This window comes from Paralichthys olivaceus, chromosome 20 (genome assembly GCF_024713975.1).
Source record: "Paralichthys olivaceus isolate ysfri-2021 chromosome 20, ASM2471397v2, whole genome shotgun sequence".
NCBI classification, from domain to species: domain Eukaryota; kingdom Metazoa; phylum Chordata; class Actinopteri; order Pleuronectiformes; family Paralichthyidae; genus Paralichthys; species Paralichthys olivaceus.
Window position 1 is genome coordinate 5,447,170 of NC_091112.1, and position 25,374 is coordinate 5,472,543.

At 43.5% G+C, this 25,374-nt stretch overlaps 1 protein-coding gene and 1 long non-coding RNA gene across 4 annotated transcripts in view; one reads left to right on the forward strand and one right to left on the reverse strand.

The window, feature by feature from the left end:
• LOC109639132 (TGF-beta receptor type-2-like) overlaps nt 1–25,018 on the reverse strand; it is a 28,618-nt gene extending 3,600 nt beyond the window's left edge. Inside the window, exons 1-6 of one of the 3 annotated variants that reach the window (XM_069516823.1) lie at nt 24,878–25,017; nt 18,702–18,860; nt 11,803–11,944; nt 10,843–11,033; nt 6,364–7,136; nt 5,024–5,165 (exon numbers count right to left, since the gene is read on the reverse strand). In XM_069516823.1, coding sequence (XP_069372924.1) covers nt 5,024–5,165; nt 6,364–7,136; nt 10,843–11,033; nt 11,803–11,939 — 1,243 coding nt within the window. In that variant the 5' untranslated portion in view covers nt 11,940–11,944; nt 18,702–18,860; nt 24,878–25,017. Of the gene's footprint in view, nt 1–5,023; nt 5,166–6,363; nt 7,137–10,842; nt 11,034–11,802; nt 11,945–15,152; nt 15,614–18,701; nt 18,861–24,877 lie in introns of those variants that run through there. The other 2 variants (XM_069516824.1, XM_069516822.1) reach the window with 2 other exon arrangements.
• LOC138405948 (uncharacterized) lies at nt 1,402–4,011 on the forward strand. The gene is made up of 2 exons (XR_011239611.1): nt 1,402–2,297; nt 3,411–4,011. It is a non-coding gene; the product is annotated as an uncharacterized lncRNA (long non-coding RNA).
• Nucleotides 25,019–25,374: the final 356 nt, after the last annotated feature.

Sequence of the window (25,374 nt, forward strand, 5' to 3'; positions counted from 1 at the left end):
ACAAGATTTCTGCACAGAGAGAAGAACTTCTGCTGTGTCTCCGGCGACAGCTGACATGCAGTGATGGGAATTCTGCAATGCCGGCATATATTTTATCCTTAAATGTCTCTTTCTCAGGACAGTTGTCAGGAATCTGCAGACGAGAGAAGCTCGGCTGAGTTTAGCTTCAGTGGCCAACTTCTCAACCAAGTTTCCAAAGTTTTGCGATTAATGTTTAGATATCGGTGCTCAAAGAGATCTGCTAACCCTTTTACATCATCACAAGCAGATATTTTGTTTGATTTTCTTGTGCCGCTGCTTCTCAGAGTGAACATTTTTGTCTAATTATCCTCAACAAGGCATAAATAAAGAAAATCCCATCACCTAAACACATAAATAATGCAGGGAAGCTGATCCAAGCCGAGTTTGAACATGCACTTGGAAATAAATTAGTAATGTGATCACAATAACATTGTCTGTTTTCCAAAGTCTGCGTCTGGAGTAACAGCTTGACTAATCCACTCACAGCCGCCTCTGCTGGTTTTGATTAGGCTGCGGTGGCTGTGACACTTGTTTTGTGTTGCTCACAGGCTGTTAAAGACATTTAGTGCAGATGCATACATGTGCGGGGCGTACTTTGGACATATGGCAGTGACTAACCCTGGAGGCTAACCCTAGCATTAACTATAGCTGATACATACACTAACCTTCACCTAACCCCATTAAAACACCACCAGAGCTATTTTGGCTGGATGAAGGTTTAATGAAACCGAATTGGGCACAAACACAAATTCTGTCTCTGATTCATCCCCAATCAAGACACAAGTTCCCCCAATTGTGGGATATGGCAGAAGCACCACACACACCCACACACTCACACACACACACATACCCACACGAGTCCACCAGGCCCTCCAGTTCTAGAGGAGCTGCTGGTCTGACATCTGGAGCACAGCTGCCCTAACCTCTCCTCCTCTCCAGTCTAGCCCAACCTCTCCCTCCAGGGACCGAAGGTATTTCTCTGTCTGCAGCTCCACGTTAAACACCACTCCACTATTATCCCACTACTTAGCCCCACCCGCCAGAGGAACGCCCTCGCAGTCTTTTCCAAGCCCTAAATCTGGACCAGCTAAATTATACAGGAGAACAGAGGCGGAGATAAAAAGGCCTGAGCCTTGGATCCAGCTTTTCCCTTCTCTCCGAGGTGTGTTAATCTCCCTGTTTCCCTCTCGTTCCAGCCTTTCCTCTGTCTTTACAGTCTTGGAAGATAAAGAAAGCAAAGCGACGGCTTGTGGCTGCCTGGCTGACGGGCGCTGTCGACAGACGGCTGTGTTCTCCTCACCATCTGAGAGCAGACCACAGCCCGAGGAACCGTGACAGAGCGCGAGGTGGCCGCCTGCCACCGAGACGCTGAGATAGCTGATCAGACATCTGTCCTCTACGAACAAACACACAGACACACAGACACACAGACACACACAGTCACACACACACACACACAGGCAGGTGGCATCAGATACAAGAGAGACGAGTGGAAACTTTTCCCAGGTCATTAAAATTTTGCTCTGGGAGTCGTGCGTGTTTCGTCTCTAGCGAGGTGAGTTCTCAGAGATTCAAGAGTGACTCATCGACCTCCAGGGACAACTTGGCAACTTCAGGACGACTTTCTGAGAAATCAGTCAACATCAGTTTCCCTCTCATTCATTCCAGACCTCTGCCATCATACCATCACTATCTGCGAGGACAGTTTTAGCAGCCAGTCGAGCCTCTGGGCCCATCAAGGTAGAAAACTTTCTGCGTTTATTCAACATTTTAACCTTCAGGATGAGAACCGTCTCCTTGGGTTTTCAGCTTAATGATCCACAGATTTCATCCCCCACTCGCCTCGGAGAGCTGCCAAGGCAAGAAAAAAGTGGATGGAGATATGCAGAACATGGGAAAAACACATGCACTACCCCAGCGGCTTCTATCTTTAGTCCCTGCTCTGGTCCAAGGGTGGGACGGGAACCAATCTGCTCCCCTCCCCCCTCTTTCCAGTAAATCTACACCGGCCTGTCCTCCCTGTCTGCCTGTGCCGGCCATGAGTAACGCTGGATGACTGTCTGCAGCGTTGCGGCGCAGGGAGAGAGTAATTAATTGCTGTCTCACCTGTCTCAGGGTAAGAAGAAGAAAGAAAGAAAGAGAGGGGGAGAGAAATGTGGAGAAGCTGAGCAGAGAAAGACGAGTTCAGACGACGAAGAATGAAGAATTTCCGTACAGTACAACATGTACCTTGCCGGTGCTACAAAAAAAGATATCGATGAAAGAATTTAAAGCGGGTGCATCCATGGGATACATTTCTGTGTTTGAAACAAAATGTGTATGTTTGTGTGTGTGTGTGTGTGTGTGTGTGTGTGTGTGAGGAGTGTGATATAAGGCTTTGTGTACTTGCTTGTGTGTGAAGTGAAGTCATTGCTATCCTACTGTAGTCTGTTGTGTGAGTAAAAACCATATTGTAGAGTCCATACCAAACACCAAACCCAAATGTTATGCCTTTATTTAATGTATCTATTGCATTTAATGTTTGGGTTTGAAGCCAGCTAGCTTTGTAACTAAGACAGAGACGTTACAAACTGGTGAGAGAAGTTTAATGAAGGAGAATGAAGCGGTACTTTCACACTGTAGATCAAACCCCCAACAAACAAGCGTGCGAGGTTGAATGCACACGTGCACCCACACACACAGCGTCACATGTTTCAACTGGGTCTATAATAATGTTTGCTGTCTACCACAGTTCCCGTTTGTTGAGATGTAAATAAACACTAAATAAGCAGCTGCAAGCATAAACTCAGAGGTGAATAAACTGGATGGATGAGTAGGATGAATAAAGCTTTTGTCCCTCAAGAGGAAACAAAGTGAACTCCGGACTGATCCAGCTTGGATTAATTTGGTCCATCTCTATATATCCTGTCTGGTCTGCTTTCAGGAGACACTCGCCACAAAACATCATCCACAGAGTTAACTTCCCTCTAAAAACAGTGCGTCCTGGGACTGCGCTCTTTGCAAAACAGGAAATCGTCTGTTTTGTTTTCAAAGGTGTACCCACAGGGCACACACTGTATATTCTTACTGTTGGGAAGGAAAAGCAAAGGGGATTGTGGGTCACATAACCATGTTTTTTCTCTTGGGCAACATAACTGTGCGATACATTTCAAGGGGGCCCCCTGGGGGTCGGGTTCTGGGGGCAAAACAGGAAAAAGCCAAAGTAGAAGCGTTCATGCCCAAACACTGCTTTCAATCACAACGCTGACACAATGGAGACAGGAGCAGTCACAGAAACAAACTGGACCACAGAGACACTAAAGGGAAGTGAGAACAAACGACTGACTGTCGACGTGAAATACTGCCGCGCAGTTCTCCTTCACGTAATCACCCATTTCTATTATTTGCAGATATCCTGGCCTTGTTTTTGCTTCGGCAAGACAAACACGAGGGACGCGACATTAGTGAAGTGAAAGCTGATCCTTGAGACGTCGACGAAGATGGATCGTGTCCCTTTTAGGTTTTGTTCCCACAGTGATTAATGGATCATGGAGGACACACACATAGGTGCAGTCACACATCCAGTGAGTGAGCTCGAGGTGGAGCTGGTCACTGGGCTTCTAATTGGTAAAGTCGTCAATGTGCTTGTTCTCCTCAGAGGTGGAGCGAGCCAGGGAGGCGATTTTTGTCTTTACAGTATTTCTGAGGATCTTTACACACAGTCCAAAGGGAATTTCCGTAATCAGTGCTGCGACTGATTTCCTTTCCTCTCAATCATTCGGGCTAATCTCTAATTTACCAAGGAAAAACACACTTATCTCTATTTTCAACTAAAGGTCACCAGTGATGTTTACTGTGTGAACAGTGAGGGCAACACATGATGGGTTAAGAGGTAAAAATATATTTAGAGAAGATGTGCACACAACGCAACTGATCATGATCAACAAAGAGAAAACCGAGGGAAGCATGTTCTGGTGAGAATTACAGCAGACATTAAAAAGCTCTCCCATGTTCCTGTCTTGTTTTTTTTACAAGGATTTATGTGCTAGACTATTATTTTTGGCTGACATTCCTGAAACTTTTGTTTTTACACTCGCTGTCTCTATTTGTCTGGCTGAAGTTTGATTTGAAGATATGAGAGTGGCAGCGATCTTCTCATCTTACTCTCCCGCTGCGTTCTTCATATGTGAAAGACATAAACTCCAGAGTTTGTCTTTCCAAGTTGACGTCTTCGTCGCCGTCTTCTAAGTGTATGACATCTCTTTAAATAAGACGCGGGCATTTGTTCTCACATACAGCCTCTCTGGATAATTTCAGGACAATGTCCGTAGTTCAGTGCACATCTGAAAGCATCTTAAGTGCATCTCCCTCAACCCATCAGGAGGCGTTCAAATCCTCAATGAAAGCAAATATCCACTATAGTATTTGAGAGACACTGCCGTCAGCCCTGCTGTTCTCTGTTGACTCAGAATCTCTAAAGAGCGACAAGCCAGATGGATAATATAAATACCTATTCTTATATTTCCTGTGTGGTTCAGTTAAACTGCCTTTGGCCTGGATACAGGCCCAGATTGTTGTCTACATCTTAAGTGTTCTTTCTTCAATGCAGCCAACTTCAACACAGTTAGAAAGGTCTGCAAACTGTAAACCTAAATTTGGGTTTTTCTTTACTTACAAAATCCTTCATTCATTTTAATATCAATTAATTATTCATTCAAAGCCTAATTTATCAGTTTACTTTAAGATGCTCAACCTGGAAGAGCAAAATATTTTGATGAGGATTCAGAGGAGGTTTTGAAGTCCCCGGATCTGACGGCTCTTCTGGATGAAACTATCTGGCATAAAAAAATAAACAGCTTAACAGTTTACTCCACAAAATGTTTGCTGTTAGCAGCTTCCATCTAAAGCCGACGCATCAGCCTTCGATTTCAAATACTGATCAGATGACGTCATTAGAAGAAGTGTTAATTTCTCTCATGGAGGCATCATAGAAGATTATTAAGAGTCGTGCACTTTATCTTACCTCCGATTGCACTACACCTGGAAATGATCTCCCACAGTACGAGAGCCATGGAGTAGACGTCGGCCTGTTTAAAAGACTCAATGTTTTCTAGGTTGATTCTCGACTCCAACACCTCTGGGGCCATGTACCTGGCCGTACCCACCTGAAGGGAAAAAAAAAAAAGAAAGGGTCCGCTGATGATAACCACAATTACACACAGTAAACATACCTGATATTTTCCATCAAGATCCATAAAACATATCTCTTTGAAGTCTAAGAACATTGTTAAATCTTGCAATGGTTCCTTCCACTGAGTAAACTCGCTCACAAACAAACAAAATGACAAGTGAAAAGAGTAATGCCGAACTGCATATCAGTTAAAAAGACTTTAAAAATGAGCATTTGTATCCAATATTCAGGCAGGAACGTTTAAAATATGAAGAATTTCAAACAGAGTTTGGTGGATTTGTTACAGGAACCAAGGAATTATGGGTAATATCCACCATTGAGTTATGTTTTAGTCCAGTGAGCTGGACTTCACACGCAGAGCAGCTGTGAACAGAGTCATACACTGTGTTTTTTCTCGACAAGAAAACCACTTAATCACTCAAACACGAAGCCCAACAGAATTAACCACCCTGTCTAGCTGCAGAGGGCGCTGTTGCTCAGTGAAAGTTACACAGTGTTGCTTTAAACAGGGCAGGACATCTCTGCAGTATGAAATTATAAACCAACATTAACCTAAGGTGGTATGACAGGTGGTTATTTTGTGCTTTAGTAAGATGTGACATCGTATTTATGAGAATCAAAACATGTTTGATTTATTAAATAACTTACAAAACAAAGGGAGCTCGGAGCTTAACAACATGTTGATTGTCTTCACAAAATTACCGCTTTGGAAAATGTGTTCAATGGTGCTTCCTCCAAGGGCAGTGCAATGCATTAGGTGTGAGGCCATTTTTTTTATAAGGAGTCATTTTCATAATGGAGTCTAATATGACTCTGGTCTATTCAGCGTAATGAGTCCATTAAGAATCAATCAAGCCTGTTTGCCTAGTGACTATAATAAAATGACAACCTAGGAAGAATTACAGCATAATGTCTATCAACACGATCCATCTGGGGATAAGTTACAGAGAATGGCAAATCTTTAGAGCTGGTTTCCCTGAGCGATGATGATCAGAAATGAAAAGTTTGATTGATGGTGTGGCTCGTTTCAGGGTCGAATAAATACCTTCACAGAAATATATATATGACAGGGCTTGGAACGGCCTGTGTCAGGGGTGCCGGTGCAAATTATAACAGGAGATGATTTATGTCTTATCTCTAAAGGGATCAAAAGCCAAGTGTGAAAGACTTACCTGCCCACTGTTGGCCAGCTCATCCACTGACAGATTGTTGTCCAGGCGCTGTGCGAGGCCAAAGTCGCACAGGCAGCAGGTCAGATCGCTTTTCACCAGTATGTTGGAGCTCTTAATGTCCCTGTGCGCGATAGCCACCTTGTAGCGACCGCAGGACGTATGGTCACTGTGGAGGTGAGCCACTCCGCTAGAGAGCGAACTTCCGAGCAGCCACAGGTCGCACCAGCTTATAATATGATGAGACAGGTACTCCTGCAGATTCCCCCTAGGGTGATAGGCCGTGATGAGCCAGTACTGTCTCTGCACCTTCCGCTCCTCTGCTGTCAGGAAGTGAAGCACATTCTCGTGTCTCAAGTCTGCGTCCGAGAAGATGTCCTTCTCGTTTTTCCAGGAGGCATACTCCTCATAACGGAATATCTTAATCGCCACCGTCTCGAACCCCTGCTCCTCGCCGCCCGACGAGCCCTGCTTCAGTTTCGCTTTGTAAACCTCTGCAAAACGTCCTTTTCCAACCTGAACGTCCAGCTCGATGGGCAGCAGCTCCGTGTTGTGGTTGAGATTATTGGCGAGCGTGGAGCTGCTGTCTGAACCGTCGTCTATCATGATGGCGTGAGCGTCACTGAAGTCCAGAGGGGGGCCCTTCTTGCGTCTGGAACTGGCTTGCCGCTGGCGGTAGACCCGGTAGCAGTAGAAGGAAGTGATGACGACAACAGCCATGACCATCAGAGGCACCAGGCTCACCAAGATGACCGCTACCACCTGAGAAGCCACGTCTGAGGGAACATAAGTGAAAAGACTGAGATTATGAGGTGCCCGGATACTTGAGATTGAAGCTACAATCGTGAATATTAACAAAAACACAAAGAACAATGTCCCCAGAGGATGATCTCTTCAGCTCTGCACAGGATTTTAGCATTGTTTAGCTCATTTTTGTCTTTTTCTTGAAAGCTGTAACTTTCAAATGGTTGCTAGCTGCCATTTTCAGTCACATCTCTCTGTACCCACACAGTGTCCGACCTGGTCAGTAGCTGGTGAACAAAGTGCAGCATTTTGCTGTTATGGAACAAGATGTTCTCCTAAATCATAAATAAATGACACAATCAGAAGTGGCCAGGAAAACGTAGATTGGAGCATCTACAAAATGAACTGTGATCATGTGATATGATCAAAACTTCCAGAGCAACGATTATAAAGGGATTTGAATAATTCTCTTGGGTTTCCTTCTTTTCTCTGCGTGAACAAGGTTCTTTCAAAACCTTGTGCTTTTCCACTTGTCCATTCTTCGGAATGTTGATTAACGGACAATTTGTTTCCCACAAGAAAACAAATTAAAGTCTAACTTGTTTCTCGGTAGATTGTATCTGGTCAAGACTAAAGCAGTATTCTAAGAGCAGCAGGGGAGCCTGACCCTCCCATGTGGAATGTCTATAAGCATCAGAAAGCTAAAGTTAGCGTCTCTGCCACAAATGCAAACAGCTCCAAACCCTGACCCAGTCAACCACATATTGTGTCTCTTTATAGTTTACGTCTGATTCTTATAATTTAGGAGGCGGTGCGTCTGGTAGCTGCTCCAGTCTTATAGGACAATAGTGAAAGTTTCATAAAAGAAGACCTATAAACTGTATATAACCAGACAACACATACGAAATTAGAGCACACCCACTGGTTCACAATGTGACGAGATCTAAATGTAATTATCTATACACTGTGTTGTCCAGATGCTCCCAGTGCCACATGGATTTGCTAAACATTTCCAATTTCCAGGTTCAGGTGTAGAAGAAAATAGTTTCTAAACAGAATTGCAGACAGGTGAATAAAAAAAATGAATAAAACAGATTTTAGATGAATCGTAGATGAAAGGAGCACAGTCGGGTCAAAATAAAGGAGGAGAACAGAATCTAGACGAGTGCCCAGTCAAGCCCTCTGCTTCTCTCTGAGGTTTTTTTTTCCTGAACAGGAAACCACATGTCTGAAATCCTCAACATGGCCCCAACCAGTTTGTTTTGATTTTCGTAGAGTGAGAAGCTCTTTCTCACAACAAACCTGTCACCGTGCCTCTGCCAGACAACTCTCCCAGACGGCTTTGGCCGGAGCGTCACGTTATATAACTTCACGTTTGAGGGGAAAAAGGAATCTGACGTCCAGCTGGTTAAATTAAAAACCATCAAATTAAGCTTTTCCTTAAACTGAAGTTTGTAAACTGACATTTTTTTTGAAGAGTTGGAGAAAAACAAAAGTTTATTTGCTTTCTTGCCAAGACTTGGATGAGAAGATTGACAAAAGTTAGAGTTACCATAGCAACTCTAAATATATTTTAGCGAGTATTTGAAAATCTTGGCTTTTCCTCTAAACTATGAATTAGCTTTGTTATTTTTGCAGCGTGTTAAACAGTTTAGAAAACACCAGTAAATGAGAAAAACACGTTGTTCACTAACTAGTAAAACATCTACTAGTATATGTGCTTTCGATTTCTGCTGCAGCTCTTTCATTACAGCACAGACTCATGTTAAACACAGAGAAGTTACAGAAAGTGCACAGACATTCTCGACAGTGAGCGAATGGGTTTCCATGACGTGGTTTTCACTGTGCAGATGCTTTCAATTTGGCTCCCTGCTCAGAGCCAGGTCTCGGAAATGTACCTCTGTGTTATTATTGCCTGGATGTTGTAGTCAAAATACATTTGATTCCAGGACCCGTGTTGTAACCGGAGTCTGAGGGTCAACGTCTCCAAAAAACCTGTTTGTGATCATGTAGCTGGAGAGAATTAAAGTGCGAACGTGTTCGCCTTCATGCATGACGCCTTACATGACACGCTGAAAGGAACTGGCATTATAATATTAGGTTGACCGTGACTATGACGTTACCATGTTGTGTTGTGCAGATGTGAGAAGTGCCACCTCGTACATGTTAAAGCTGAGTGTCTGTACCACTCGTCCACTCCATTCAGAAAAGTACTCATTATAAACATGACTACAATCTCTGCTATTCTGAAGAACACAGGAGGCCCTACATGACTATAAATGGCTGTGTTTTTGTTTGTCTGTCGCGTGTTACAAATGTCATCGATGATCCAATTCGCCTGATTTCCTGCTGTATTCTCCCATGGGATCCCTCGGACTTTCATTGGACATCGTACTCGGGGGCTGTAGGTTCCGGAAAATGTGCGGGGAGACCAGGGCTGGACTGGGAGAACAAAACTGCCCGGGCATTTTTTGGCTCAGACCGGCCCACATAATTAGCGGAGCACATCTGCCATTAAATTGACGTAACTTATGTCTTCTAAATGTACAAACGTTCTGGCCTAGTGGAAAAGGTGCACAATTTAACTAAAAAAACTCTCTTTCAGGTACCAAAAAAACACCAGGAAATGTGCAGTGACTTCACACTCAATTGTTTATTTAAAATGAATCTATAAATTTGTCGTGATAGCTGGCAGAAAACTTGGACGTTGAGAGAAGAGAGCCCCTGGCAGCTGCCGATGAACTGGCCTTATCTGCTCTCTTCAGTCCAATCAGCTCCTTGGACAGAGAGGGGGGGGGCACATACCCACTCTGATGTTAGGCACATACAACATCAGATTTTTAACGCACAGATCTTCATGTTATTTCTTGATGGAAGTAGTCAAGACAAGCAGATTCTACGGACTTTGGGTCCTTGAAAAGCACATTATAAAATAAAGGTATTATTATTATTTATTATTAGATGGCGCACTTGTGCACTTGACTTCAGCAGGCACCGTTTCAGTGCGTATGGCGGCGTATTGGTTAGGTTACCCACCGAATAGTGCTGAAGTGACATCTGAGACACAAATTTAGTGTCCCCCCCCCCCACATGCATGGGCCGAGGGCCGTCAAAATGACATCGTGGGCCGCCGGTCAGTTTTTTTTTTTTTTGGAAAAAAACCCCAAAAAAAACGGGGGCGGCCGTCGGCCCTCGACCCTCGACCCTCGAGGGAAGTCGGCCCACCGGGAAAATGCCCAGTAAGCCAGATTGCCAGTCCAGCCCTGGGGGAGACTGACCTCGACATTTGTTATCTCACAAACAGCCCCTCATGATCAGCAGACTGCAGCTCCCCTCAGCTCTGGGGAGTGTTTTGGCATCTTCTATCTAATTGCTCTGGTTTTACGTCCTGCAGTTTCACTGCTTTGGTTCAGTATCTCTGCTCTCATCAGCCTTGTTTCCAGCTGTTTCAGCAAACAAGCTCTGATAAACCCACAGTGGGAGACTCGCTCTGCACCAAACAGCAGAGACACAATGATTCACCTAGTTTGTGAAAACACTGGAGCACGAGCAGCTAATGAGCAGGTCCCAGGTCAGAGGGGAAGAGATGGTGAAGATTGGACTAATGTTGCTTTGAAACTGCAGGGAATTATTTTCTATTATGTTCACTCCAGCTTTATATGTCAGAGCTGTGCCCCCCCCGAAAAAAACAGAAACAAAATCAAAAGAAGAAAAAACACAGCTGCTGCTTCAACTTACATGAGTTAAAAATGATGTGCTCATTGCACTCATCCTCCGAGCAGGAGCAGATGAAGAACTCGGCACCCATTCCCTTTCTTTCCTTCATCTCACACTTGCTGTTGTTGTAATTTTCCAGGACGAGGCCGTACAGCCTCTGAGCTGGGTTGTGACAGACCGTGTCAAAGGTGACGTTGTCGTCTCTCTTCCGCCTGAGAAAGAGAAAACAAAAGCATTGAAAACACTTCCACTGATTTGGTTTGATTTGTAGTCTTTGTTTTGGACAAAATTAACAAAGAATTGTTTTTTTATTTTCAGAAATCTGTATGATCATGAAACAATGGCAGGACTGAAGTTGTGCAAATAAAGCAGTTTTTTAGCCATACAGTGATAAAGTGGTAGTGTAAAGGCCAGAATTGTCCACAGTCTCAGCATTATGTAAATCACTGCAACACAGAGGTCACATTTACAAACAGCGTGAGTCTGAAATATCATTACAAACAGGAAACAAGGAGAAAACCCTGAACCTGCACAATACATGCATATTTAAATTCCGCCTCCCTGCAGAGCGGCGTTGCTCTGAGTGGCATTTTCAAGAGGTGCAGCCGTCCACGTGCCGTTGGCTTTCTGCTCACCTCAGCGCCTAACATGCCCATAACGTCCCTAATATAATTAGAACCAGCAGCGTGGCCTTAAGCCTTTAATACCGACACAAATCTGCTTCCTGCTGCTTCTCACATTTGGAGTCAGATCTGATGCTGATGGGTGGTTAGAGGCTCTTGTGCTATCATCTGCCCCAGAAGTGTTTAAAGGAAAAGGTCACTTCAAGCAAAGGAAACTGGTTCGAATAAGGAAAGATAATTCCCTCAGCACTTTTCTCTCCATTATGATCTAAGTTGTGAATATAATAACCTTTACACAACCCACTTTAATACTTCACTAACTATAACTTCTTATAATGCATATCCAGTGGACACTTACCATACACTGACGCACACGTCGTCCTCCTGGGGGCAGATGGCCGTGCGGTCGCACTCCACCTTACACCTCCCTTTGCCTGTGCAGTTGGTTGCCTGCTCATCACAGAACTTGCAGAGCCTCTTCACCTTGATTATCATGGCCTCTGAAGAAAGAGAAGGGATTTGAGAGAGTAAACAACAAAGGTTCAGTCCAAACTGTAACATGGAGTCTAACAGCAAATAACAGGTTCAATTTAAGTGTTTTTAAGACAATGGAAATGTGATCTAAGACCAAATCTGTGATGGAAACACAAGCACATGATCCACATGGTTGAAACGCTTTCGACACACAGCAGTTTGTTTGATAACCACTCTCAAGCCACTAATCATTAAACTTGTATACTAATATATAACATTATAACTGTCCTTCTTTGATCTGGCAGAGTCGAGACGTTTTCGCAGTGATGTGCTTGAAAGAATTACGACCCATGTAATTCAAATTCAAGTAAGTATAATACTATTTAAGGCCTTTTATTTGAAAAACGTAAAAAAAACGCAAAAGTTAGTATTTCAACACACATGGAGGCAAATTCCTGATGAAAAAATACCAGCAACTATTTCCCAACACATCTGAGATCACAGAGGTTTCCATAGGAATGAATCCTCAAACCTCAAACCTGATGCCTCGTAGGTTTAACTGGTTAGTTAAGCAACATTTGACATTAAAATATTAAACAAAGGCTCGACCAGTAATGGATATGTGTTTGTAAAGTCTGAGATTCATTTTGAATTTGCCAATATATCGGAGCAGACGCTGTATGTCTTTCTACTGCTCGGAGAGATTTTCTCCCTGTGAAGTGGGAACAATAAGAGCAGCGTTCAGTGGCATCCACCTCACTCTGGTCTTGTTCAGACTTGACTTTGCTGCAGGCAGACCCATATCAGTGAAACAGACAGAATTGTGTGATGAGCGCCTGTGGTTTTGATAATCATCTGAGGAGACAACTGCCAGACAGGCAAGAACAACAAACAAAGAAAACACGGATTCATCTCATCTGCTTCGCTGGGAAGTCTCTAATTTGTCAAGTCGGCTCCCCAACAAGAAAGGTGCTGCGCCAACTCATGAATATCAAAAAACAAGGGAGGAGGACGTTATGTATCAGCGTCTATGAATGTTTGGTGTGTGTTGTTAGGTTTGCTGTTAGTTCTTGGAATGATCAAATCAGCCAGGTATCATGCCTCTGTTTGAGACAGAGACGACAGACTGAGGGAAAGGAGGGTGAGCAATCCCTCTACAGAAAAATCCCACATGATTTTTGAGGCGTATACAATGTGGTATGATGACGGTAATGATGATGATCATGTGTACTTTAGCCTCTCGCTGCGAGTCTACTGAGTAAACAGAAAAGGAGAAGGGAAAAAGAGATTTCCACCTGGTTGGAGCTGGATCACTGAACTCCACTCCTCTTTTTAGGTTAATGTTTAAAAACTGAAGAATAGACAGGAAACCTCTAAATTATAAAAGCAGAGGAAGAGAATGACCATGTGTCTGCACTGCTACAGTTAAACCACTTAACCACACTTCCGACTGTACGCAGATACCACGTGAACAGGAAGCTGTTCCTTCCATCAGAATTATGCATCTCAAGAGCAAGCCGAGAGAGAAAGTGGGTTTGCTTCTACCGACGTAAATACCTCCTGCACAAAAACACCGCAGAGATATGTGTGAAGTGGTGGGTGTGTGTCTGAAGCTGCAACACAGTATTCAGTCACATGGAGAGAGACGCTTCAGACGGGAGAGTGTAAGTGAAAGCAGAAATCTCGACAGTGTCAGCAAAGGAAGTCTGCTCAGTATCTGTTTGCCCCTGAATTCACACTGACCTGAGGAAAAGGTGCTGTGGTGTGTGTGTGTGTGCTCTTAACCTGGCACAAAAAGCCTACTGTGTCATTTCTCCCGAGTCGGCAGGGTGGGGTTAGACCGACAGAGCAACAGAAATACTGTACAACCTGCAGCGTGAAAGAGCAAAATCTTTCACACAAATATTTCTCTCCGGCCTCTTGACTGAGCAACTCCCCCGAACAAATAAAACCCATCAAAATATTACACTCAAACTCCGGCCTGAATAATTTCAGAGCTATTTACGCCTCTTCAATTCTGCCTGGTGGGCCAATGGAGGGGTTTTGAAGTAAATCAGCAGTGAGGGGATAAGTCCAGCGGTGTGAAGGTGTTTGAGCCGGAGTAATTATATCATTAGAGCGACTCCTCCGAAGGAAAAGCACGTCATTTTAAACCCAGGGGGCGGGCTATTGAGGGGATGAATGGTAGTAATTGTCACCCGGGGCTACACATAATTGCAGAGAGGAGGGGGGGGGAAGAGGATTAGGAGCAGCCAAAGCCACTTGGTGCCGTTGGGACCGAGCCTGGGACAGATGAAGGTAAAACCCAGTCTTCCTCGGAGGAAGTCATGTGGCTGCCACATCAAAGATGGAGACAAACTGGGGCAGAGCGATACGACCAAAAATGATATCAAGATGAAAATGAAAGATATCGACGATTATCACCATAAATGTCACATTATTATCACTTTAACGTTTTAAGTTGAAGTTTCAAACTTGTCTTTATGGACTTAAGTCACAATCATAACAGGTGGTATCAGACAGGTAAGACACTTATAGAGCGGTGTCTGTTGTTTTTGATTTATTTTGTTAAAATTTTAAATTGCCTAACCCTGGAGACAACCCATGTGAAGAAGTAGGACCATGAAGATATATCATTAATTATCATGATGTGGAGTGATACAAACATTTAGTCTTGATAGAATACTTTCTTCTTCGGATTTGTAAAATGTTTTGCTGTATGTTTGTCATCCTCTGTCCATAAATAGAATATGACATTTATCGTGATACTTATCGTCATATGGGCTGATGGGATCATTTTCGTCTTGACATAATGTTTGGTAGGTAATATCGCAAACATTCAACATATAACACGAGTGCTCGCTATTCTCTGCTCATACAAACGATTAAACCACAAACTTCTCTCAGGAGCAAAAATCAGTCTGGAAGCTTAAAAGAAATAAAAAAAGTTTTTCGCGATACTACTAATAATCGTGATATCGCCCGATATAAACATTTCAAACTTTAATCGTATCGTCCGGCTCTATGTGAAGGAAGACTACAGGTGACACTGGAAGCTCAATAACCTGCGCACCGGAGCGGTTTCTCTTGTTTTTCATTTATTATTTTTTGAATGGTTACAAGTGATTCATAAACTGCTGCAGCTCTGAGGGAAATACAACTTCATTAACTTTAGTCCTGCTCGGTGTCGCTTCACCTAAAGTCGTCCAGAAGTGTGCGTAAAGTTGGACTCACCCGTCTCCTCCAGCAGGAAACTACCGAACAGTATCGTTCCACACCAGAAAGCGGAAAAGCGAAGTAGCTCCATGGAGAAACGGACAACACACCTCCCTCTTTCTCATTAATTCACCGAAGACTTGGTTTGATTTCCAAACTTAAGAGCTGCTCCACGACCGGATAATAAAAGAGACGCGCACACGGCTCCGGGTGGAAGTAAACACACGCAGGCAGGAGTTGCTCTATACGTCTCACAGTATGTGCACGTCTCATGAAACAGGAAATCTTCAGAGGGGCTGGACGCTTTTTTCTTCCTCCCCTTCTTCTTCTTCTTCTTCTTCCTCTTCTTCTCAGTCTGACTCCTGTGGCAGAGTTGAACCCTGTCATTAAGAGGCTGGGACTTGAAATGACACGCTCTCACATAACCAGAGGCTTCACCTATAGCCTGCGAGTAAAAGCAAAACACCCTGATTCTCCTCAGAGTGTCCTCACACCCCTCAGATCTCATTCAAAGCTGCCTGCTCTCAAAGAAAACTGCCTCTTACAAAAAAAAAAAAGAAACATTTATTTTTACATGTCCCTTCATCAGGTCCCTCTGCTCCATGTTTTCCTGGAGAGGGTCCAGGCCTCTCAGTTAATCAAGGGTGACATGAGTAAAGCCGAGGGCCCCTCCATATCTCAAAGTGTTGCTTTTTATTGAAGACACACAGAGGTTAAGTCCACCGTGACACCAATAAATCGCACCCTCTATGGCCCACATGTGTTTTTGCTCTGCATACTCCGGCCGTGATGTCAGGTTTCAGTCCTGACCCTGTCTCCGCACAGGATGTCAACTCCTCACACCGCCTGACTCACCCGGCTTTATCAACGGCCTGAGAATCATCCAGTTCCTAAAGAGATGCGGCGCGTACATGTGTCTTTTAGAGCCGTAAACTACAGTGTGTGATTGTTCTTTGATTAAATACAACAACACCGGTTTTAAAATCCCATTTATAACCAAATTAATACTAAAATCTTCATTTATGGGTTGAACATGGGTTTTAACTCTCAGGTTTCAAACTGTTTGTGACCTTTCAGGGCCAATGCTAAAGTAGCGTCGATCCTCTACATTTATGTAAAAACTGACATCCTCCTGCCCCTCGACTGTCTCTCTCTCTCTCACACACACACACACACACACACACACACACACACACACACACACACATACACGCCCTAACTAACCCTTATGACTGTCAGGAAACTCAGAAGGCGTGATGCCGTCTACTTGATTTGACATGTCTGTGTTAAAAAGTGTCGTAGCTGGAGTCTTGAGTAATAGAGAGACAATATCTGAACGACAATAAATTAGCTTTAGCAAGTTACTTGGTGTGCGTGTGTGTGTGTGTTTTGGCAGTTAAGTTGTCTTCAATATTAAAGTAGTCCATTGATACGTATACATCCAGGATACATAGGAACTGACAGTGGCTAATTCAGCATACATTTAATGGTGCATATTCGCTAGAATATAAACAAGTATAGGCAAAGAAAACAGGCCTCGCTGTCCAAACTCTGAGTCTCTGGTCTACAAGGGAAGGATTTCATTCAGCCCATTTCACTGACCTTATTTTACTTCTGCCTCTGGGTGGGTGTGGACGGTGCGGATGGTTGGATGTGTGTGTTTGTTCAAGCCCGTGTGCCAGGCGGCCATTCAGCTCTGCAGGATGGGGTCCAAGCCACGAGGTGGAGATCCGACAGCGCTGCGAGCCCAAAACAGCCATTCCCCGCTGACCTCAGCACATGTGGGCTCCCAGAGGGTCACAACATCCTGCTCGCTGACCACAACACCCAAACAAACTCTATTATAACTCTACTTTATCTGCCTCACTTCAGCAGGGAATACACAACACTCCAGTGTGTCCAGGGCCTATTTCAACCTGGTCTTTTTTAGTGTTGCTTCATGTGTCACTTTTAGCTCTTCCTCTGTCGCTGGTTCCTTGGTGTCCCTCTGCCTTTGAACAGTTTTTTCTCTTCCCTCATTGCACAAACACAGATAAACAAGTACCAGGCAAACATCCTGAGTCGTATTATACTCAAGAGCAGGTGCTTGACGTTCCTGTAAACTACTTTGGTCGAGTGAAAAGCAAACAGAGAAACCTGATGACAAATCTCTGGATGCACGCCTTGAGATAACACCGATGGCAAACAAACGCAGCATGCAGCACATTGCAAAGGCGCTCGGGGGTGTCAGTCTCTCTGCACTTGTCTAAGAAGAAAATAAGAGGTGGCTCTCCCACACATTACATTCACATAGTGCACGCACACTTTTGATAAGTTCTCTCCCCCGCACTAAGTGTCAGCTGGATTTGTGCCACACAGGAATATTGAGTCATCACTGAATACAGAGCTCAGTCACGGAAAAGTCCTGCAAAGTGAGAAAGATGCTGAATCGCTGTTGGAAACTGTGAATTCATGGCTCTTAACAAAGACACTTGAGTGTTCTGAGAAAGTTCAGCTCTGACAGGGTTTGAATTCATTCTCTCTGGACATTAAGTCGGTCACGTTGGATTTAGAACTTTTGAAACTGTTAGAAAAAAAGGTGCAAGGTTTACACTCCCACGGCATTTTGAATTTTTGAGTCTAGGTTCTTGGTATTTAAAATTAGACACGGTAGCATGTTACACAAGGGACGTCTCCCTCAACTGCAGCGGATTATCAAGAGTTTTTTGTGAGCAGGTGTCTTCATTTTATTCACAATAAAATACTGTGATTTTTAAAGATTTCTTTAGAATTGGCTAAAATATTAAGGCTAAATCTTTCTTCTTACTGGGAAATTGTTGATATCAATTTCCCAGGTTAAACAACTGTTCATAACGATCAGTTTAGAGTCTCCAATAAACAGAACCCTGTAGTCTGCATGTCTTTGGATTGTGAGGTGAAGCTGGAGGATCCAGAGAAAACCCACGTGGTGAAAACTCCTCAAAGAAAGACCCCGGGCTGAAATGGGATTCAAACCGGGAACCTTCTTGCTGCCACCACCCTGTCAATAATCATAGCCACTGTTGGACACCACCATCTTGAGGCCGCTCATGTCGGGAGTCAGAGGAAGAAGATTTCTCACAAAGAACAGAGAAGTATATCGAGCCTGTAAATCTCCACCTCAGATTATATTGAGATTTCTGGCATCATCATAAGAAATGTGCTTCTTCAGGTGCCTTTTGAACACGACTGATTTGCAAACACTGCACACCGTCTACTCTTTTAGCCACCTGGAGTTATCAGACAAGCTGCTGAATTACTGCTCACACAGCCGACTCATGTCATTGTAAACCACCTACAATCACGTCTTTGTTACGGGATAAAACGCACAAATGCAGCTCACACCACAAGAAAAACACCTTTAAACTCGGCTTTTTGAGTCCCATAAACCGGGGCGGGGGTGTTTGCACACCAGATAGCAATGTAATACAACTTGTAAATTGCTTGTGAGAATAGTGGCACAAAACAATTTTGAATCAGTGCCTTCTTCAGTTACACTGCACATGATTAAGGTGCCTACGCAACAGGAATATGAAATGTTTCTCTCACCTGCCGCGCTCCCTTTGGATCCAATCTGTCTGCTGAATGTGCCTCTTCAGTGCTTCGTCCCAGGAGAGATCACTTCACTTCTCATAATGTTACAATAACACTGTAGTGGTAGCTTTGTAAGGATTTAAGATGAATGCGCATTCATTATAGGGAGATGGGCTGTGGGATACAGAGAGCGAGAGGTGGAATCAAGTAAGTGAGAGGAGGCGAAAAAACAGCCAAATAAACAAGAAAAGCACAGATTTGCTCAGGATGCATCCTCGTCCTGTTTCTTGTTTTCTATTTCATGTGTCAGGAATAAATGCCTGTGTCAGGATTTGTGTATTTGATTTCCTTCAGAAATAATAAAATCTACTGTGCCCTTTCTCACAGCAACAGTGACTGGAAGCTGACAATGTGATCTGTCTGTAAGGAGGAGCGTTGGACAAGAAGATCAATAACTCTTTCGTCTTTAAATATTAAGCTTTGCTGAGCTGAAACTGTTACTGCGTAAAAAAAAAACAAGCCTATAGGTTGTCTACGCCAACAGCTTCTTACAAACCAGTGATTATATTGTTTGATGAACTTGTGCAGAAGCAGGTATGTAAAGCTGAAGGAGGAACGTTGTTCCATAAAACAAGAGAGGATTTTAATGTTTCCCCCAGTAGCCTCATCAGGAGTTTGAGGGGGTCACATGAAAATCAGGTTTTTTTCGGGCCTGGTCACACATATGTGAGTGCAAATCGAATACCGCAGGTAAAAGTTCACCAAAGTTGAACCACGCTGCGATTTGCTTCACCGCAGCAAGTAAATGTTTTGTCTCCGGGAAGTGAAACACTGAAAACATTTCACGAATGTGTGACTGAACCCTTAGTCTCTCCTGTGGAGGACTGGACTTCCGTTTGTTCGTACCTGATTGGTTCTAGGTGTTCATGTGATTTCATGTTCAGGACATTTCCGGAGAGACTGTGAAGTTGTTGTTCTGACTTTTGGCTGCGTTCATGTGCTTTGAAGTAGGAATGCAGCAAAAAAAAACATGAATGCGTTTAAACAGCACCTTGACGCCTCTGTCCAATATTTGCATTGAAATGAAGAGCAAAGAAAAAGTTTGACAGGCAAATAAGTTTATGTCTGAATTTATTTATGCATGTTAATCATAAAAATGTCTGTAATGGCTAAAAAGTTTCTTTCTGAGACTTTCTGAGTTGTTGGTCGGACTCAAGGTGACGCTCACATGATTATTCCAAATGGGAAATATTTTTTCAGATTATTCCGAGTGCAAGACTCCAAGTGGCTCAGAGATGATATCATGGTGGAAAACAAAATAGAAAGGCAAATGAGAAATCAAAGGGGAACTGTAAGAACTTAGTATAAAAATATAGGACCGCTAATGTGTGTATGGAGTCACAATTGTATATATTCTGTATAATTAAGCCTGTAACAAATTTAAAACCTCAGTTTTTGGACAGATAAAATAACACATTTTGAGTTAAATTGTGAGTTTAGTGGGACTGGTGGTTTTTGTCTCCTTGTTTTCAGTCTCTTCATATTTAGTACCCACGCTTGAGGAGGGGGGTTGTTATTCCCATCTAAAGCTCAGAGAAACACTAGAGCTCCCCACAGGAACATGACTCATTATAGTATGCATACAAACACATACGAATAATTTCAAACACACACACACATACACGTGCAGGAATCCAGGCCATGCACGCTGCAGATACAAGTGCTAAACACAACCCTGTGGTTTTAACTTCCTTGCACGCACTTTGCAGCTCGATCCACCGGAACAAAAAAAAAAAAAACAGAGGAAAACTGACTCATTGTGGCTTGCATGAGGGGCTCAGTGCACAAACACACACATGAGCATTCTTAGTAAACAGCCATGCACTATATCACACACCCCCACACAGTAATTTGGCACAATTCTCTTGGTGCCACTGGTAAACCTAAGGAAGCTGCAATGGCTCACTCCGACAACAACAGCTCTCTCTGCCTTCTGCTGCTGCTGTGAACAGACTTTGTCTCCCAGCGTGAGCCAGGCACTGGGAAGGAAGGGAAAGTTTGTCTTAAAAGCTCCAAAGGTTACAACCTTTGGTATCACAACATGACCGGGACCATTGTTCTCTGGCAGAACATCGATAGGTGTCCGAAACAGTGCCAGACGTTGTTTTAGAAAGTGAATTTATCGCAGGGGGGAAGCAAAACATGTGCATGAGCAAACGCTGCAGCATGTGACTCTCATCGCTGTGTGACAACATCCTGTTTCTCGAGGGGTGAACAGACAAAGTGACAGATACAGATGAGAAGTTTGTATCCGTACATTGTGTATACTTACTTAAACATTAACTGAAGCCTCACAAACCACAAAAGTGTATAAGAAGCATAAAATCGAAGCAGTGTTGTTGAATGGCTCAAACTGTAAATGTAGAATAAACAAACCGAAAACAAAAAAAAGCTATTGCAAACAAACAGGCTCTTTCTTCTCCTATGGAAATAATTTATAAAGCTACTCTTTCCTTTGTGCATAATGTCTCTCGTCAACCACTTTCAGGCTTTTACCACAGATCAGATGAATCCAAAGGATCTAATTGCTTCAAGGGGGAGCAGGCTGTTAACTGTGCAGTGTAGGGTGAAGCCAGTCTGAGGCCTGCTGGTCCCCGACTGCTGCGGTGAGGGCAGCGAGAACACGATAAAGATGATGGTCGTGCTATTCACCAAACCTAGATTACAGAGAAAAATCTATTTAAGCGGAGAGAGTAACGATTTAGTTTCCCTGCCCCCAATAAAATGTTCCAACATGGGCCTGCGATGTGGTCGAGGATTGTCGTGAGGGAGCGAACAAAGCAAAGAAATTCATGCAAACCGAACGAGAAACATTTGCACTGCATGTGATCTCTGCAGCAATAAAATTCAGGAGAAATATATTGTTTTGAAACTTAAGGTGAAAGCTAACGTTGCTCCTTTTCTGCTGGGTACATTGTAGAATAAGTGTGTCACAGCGTCGCTGATTCATCAGGATCCTATCACATGACAACCTTCCGGGAAAAAACCATCATTAACACTATCAGCATTTGCTCCCAGTGTAGAACGCAACATGGAAAATCAATTACAAGCGTTCTTGACCCATCGTCTTTGCTAAAAGCTGATGCGCAGTTACATTTAACAGCTTACATACCTAGAAGACAGATATTAATCTGTTTACACTGGCATGCACATGCCCGGTGTACGTGAGTGGTCGCTTTATATACGCACTTGGTACGGTTTGTGATTTAAACCTATATGGAGGCAAAAAACGGTGTCTTCTGTGGACAGAGATCTTACAAAACATATGAATGTAAATCAAAATGTACAGTTTGGACTTAACTACATGTTAAGTATCGTACATTGTTCCTTGTAAATCAATAAACATAACATTTCTTGTAAGAGTGGTTTCTGTACAGCAGCACATGTGGCTGTAAGACCATTTGAAACTGCAAAATGCATGCTTTTGATTTTTTGATTATTTTTTTTTGTAACTGAGATTAAGTTTCTGTTGCCCTCTACTTGATGAATTCAAAGTCTTCCAGCATCAAGCCTCGGGACAGAAATAGGCGGCGGTCCACTGAAGGTTGTAATACACAAACAGCCCGTACCGATTTATAGTCGGCTCATTGTGCGATGCGTCTCGGAGATGCAGGGGATGGGCGTGTGCAAAGAAAACCCGATCGGTAATGACATGCAACAGGCCGCACTCCAAAAAAACGTGGAGGGAGCGGGCCCAGTGATCATGGTTTCCCGAGGAACCCACTTCTAATAAACATCCAACATCAGAGTGTTTGAAGGGCAAGTCCTCCCTGGTCCCAGCAGCCACATGCGTATTTACAAACATCTGCAGATTCCCCCTGATGAGACCAAAGATTCCTCCGTGCACTTCCCATGGGAAAGACGGCTGCGCTGTGATCGGGATCAAACAACATTCCAGGCAAACAGGGTTTCCACAATACAGACGTTTGCAGTGTTTTAATGTCGGAGGGGCCCGTTTGGAGTTGGTGGATGTTAAAACCAAAGCAGAATATCAGACGGCAAAACTAACGGATAATTACAATTTCTGCCATTTATCTTTTTAGTCACACACTGCAGTGAAAGTCTTCCTCCTGTGAAAATATGTGCATGATAGATCTTGATAACACATAGTTAGATTAATAATGCACATTTAGATTGTCGTCAGAAGGACTTGAATATTAACCGACATTTTAATTGGATAGCACCACTTTTCCTCTCTTCTCTCCATCTGAATCATGATAGATTTAAGTTTTAACGTCCTGTGATCTGACATCTCCGATGCTGTTTGACTTGATTTTCTGTCCATTACACAGAATTTTTAAGGGTTCTGACGATATCCACTTGATTAAATATCAAGAGAAATCACTGACTCCTTTTCACAAGTCCGTAAAATTCATCCTGTGATGACCGAGGCAGACCGGAGCCTCGCTGAGCTACACAATCATTTTGCCTCATGTCACCTTTTTTCCAACATTTTGTCCAAAGAGCACAAACACAAAACAAAACATCAATGAGTCAAGTAAAGATTGTTTGACTTGTGAACCACTCGTCAGCTTCATGCAGCTGATCTCAGGCAACACACGTACGTAAATCATACTGTACATTCACACACACACACACACACACACATGCAGAGCGGCGTGGTCAGGCCAGTGGGTACATGTTGGGTGTACCGCCACAGGAAGCAGCACTCATCCTGTGCCACCTTATGCTCTTGTTGCAAGCAGGAAATACCCCCATGACCCAACACTGATAAGAGCCAGAGGCTGAACCAGGGCCACGTGGTAAACAATAGAAGAACCCTATTATACAACACATGTGTAAAACTATGTGTGTGGAGGGAGAAGGTGAAGAAGAGCTGAATAGAGATGGGAAAATAAAAATTGCAAGGTCATAGTTTGAGTGTTATTTGGAAATGCTGGTTACACTTCACTTTCAATCCCTCATATATATAATGAGCTTTCATCAAATTATTTATAACCTACAGATGGATTCATGATAATCGGTCCAGTCTGACAGAAAAACACAGACGAAAAGCAACATAACCTCCATGACGGAGGTAAAAATAAAAAAAATGAAGCCACCTGGACATATTTTACGTTGTAAAGCCCAAACCACACATCGTACGATAAGGGATGTGTTTAATCACTTGTAATACTCCAGATAAGTGTAATATCACTCGACTGTCAGCCAACATGTTCCATCTCTAGGCCCAGTGAGAAATATGCCAAACATTTTAAGATGCAGCTGAAAATACAGAGCGGTGACGTCAAGAGCCCAAATGGATTTAATTTAACGCCTCCTTCCTAAAGTCTTTTCTCGGCTGAAGCAGTCATTTCTTCCGTTGCCGGGTTTGTAAATTCACGGTGACTGCGAACATGCCCCTTTTTTTTTCAGCCACTCCATGGAAACTGAGGCTCAGCTCTTGTGGACGGCTTTGATCGCTGAAAACCTGCTGTCAGATTCTTGCCTATTGAACAAACTGTACTTGACGTAGAGTGAGATTGAATCTCTGCATGTTCCCATGTAGTCTGTGCATCAACACAGCATGTAAATGATGGGGAAATTGCATCCCTCCTCTCGAAGAGCCATTGAGGGCTTTGTTCTGCACACCCACTGCACTACAGCCGCCCACAGTGCAGCTAACGAGAATTAAACAATGCTACCGGATAAAATCATTTTTCCATGTGCATAAAAAGGCATCAATTACACATTTACTCATCAGATCTAATGAAGTTCTCTGTGGCTTCTGGAGCCAAACCATGTCTATCTCTTTGCCAGGTCCCAGTGTGCTGATCCAAACAGAGCGGCTGCCAGCTTTCATGCTAAAAGGAATTTCCTCACGGAGCGCTCCCACCACCTCCTCTGACACCGGGATGATTTAGATATTTCAGGAAATCAAACGTTAGCGCTCGGCTCTGCTCTGGTGCGACTTTCAATCATTTATTTGTTTAGTTGCTGGGAATTTCATCATGAAGTCCGAGCTTAGATATGATGCAATGTCCTGGAAAATCTGACCGAGCAATGGAGGCGTTCCAACCAAAATCTCATCCACCCAAAAGCAACACAATGCTGGTATCCTTGTTTGTGTTGTAGCAGTGATGTAGAATCTGACAGAATACATTTAGAAATCAAAACAGAAGTGAACGTACCTGGAACTTATTTCCTCACACACTGGGTTTAAAATCAATTCTTTTCTTTTTAGGTTTGCATCTGGTTGTCACTGCGAAGGAGGGCTGCAGAGAAAAATGGGTCTTACAACATAATCAGCTGCTGCCTGCACAATACCAACACTGTCACTGTCTGTGGTGCTGCATGGCCGTCACTGACACAGATAACAGAGCAACTCTTTTCTTCCTCTCAGGCTGTTTTCTGTCCCTCACTGTGGAGACTTGAAATTTTTCTTGAGTGAGCAAAACAGTATTCTTGACTTATTCAAAATGCAAGATTAAGAAATCCATGAGAGGGAGAAGTGGAGTTCAGAGCTCCGAATGTGTTAGATTGAATTTGCAACATTTATACGTCTCTTTCAGGCAATGGAGCAGACCAGACCTCAGCCATTATAGAGTAGCGAGGGAGGAGGGGGGAGTTCCACAGATGTGCTCTCTGAGATGAAATTGTGGGAGTGGGCAGAACGGTCCGCTCCATT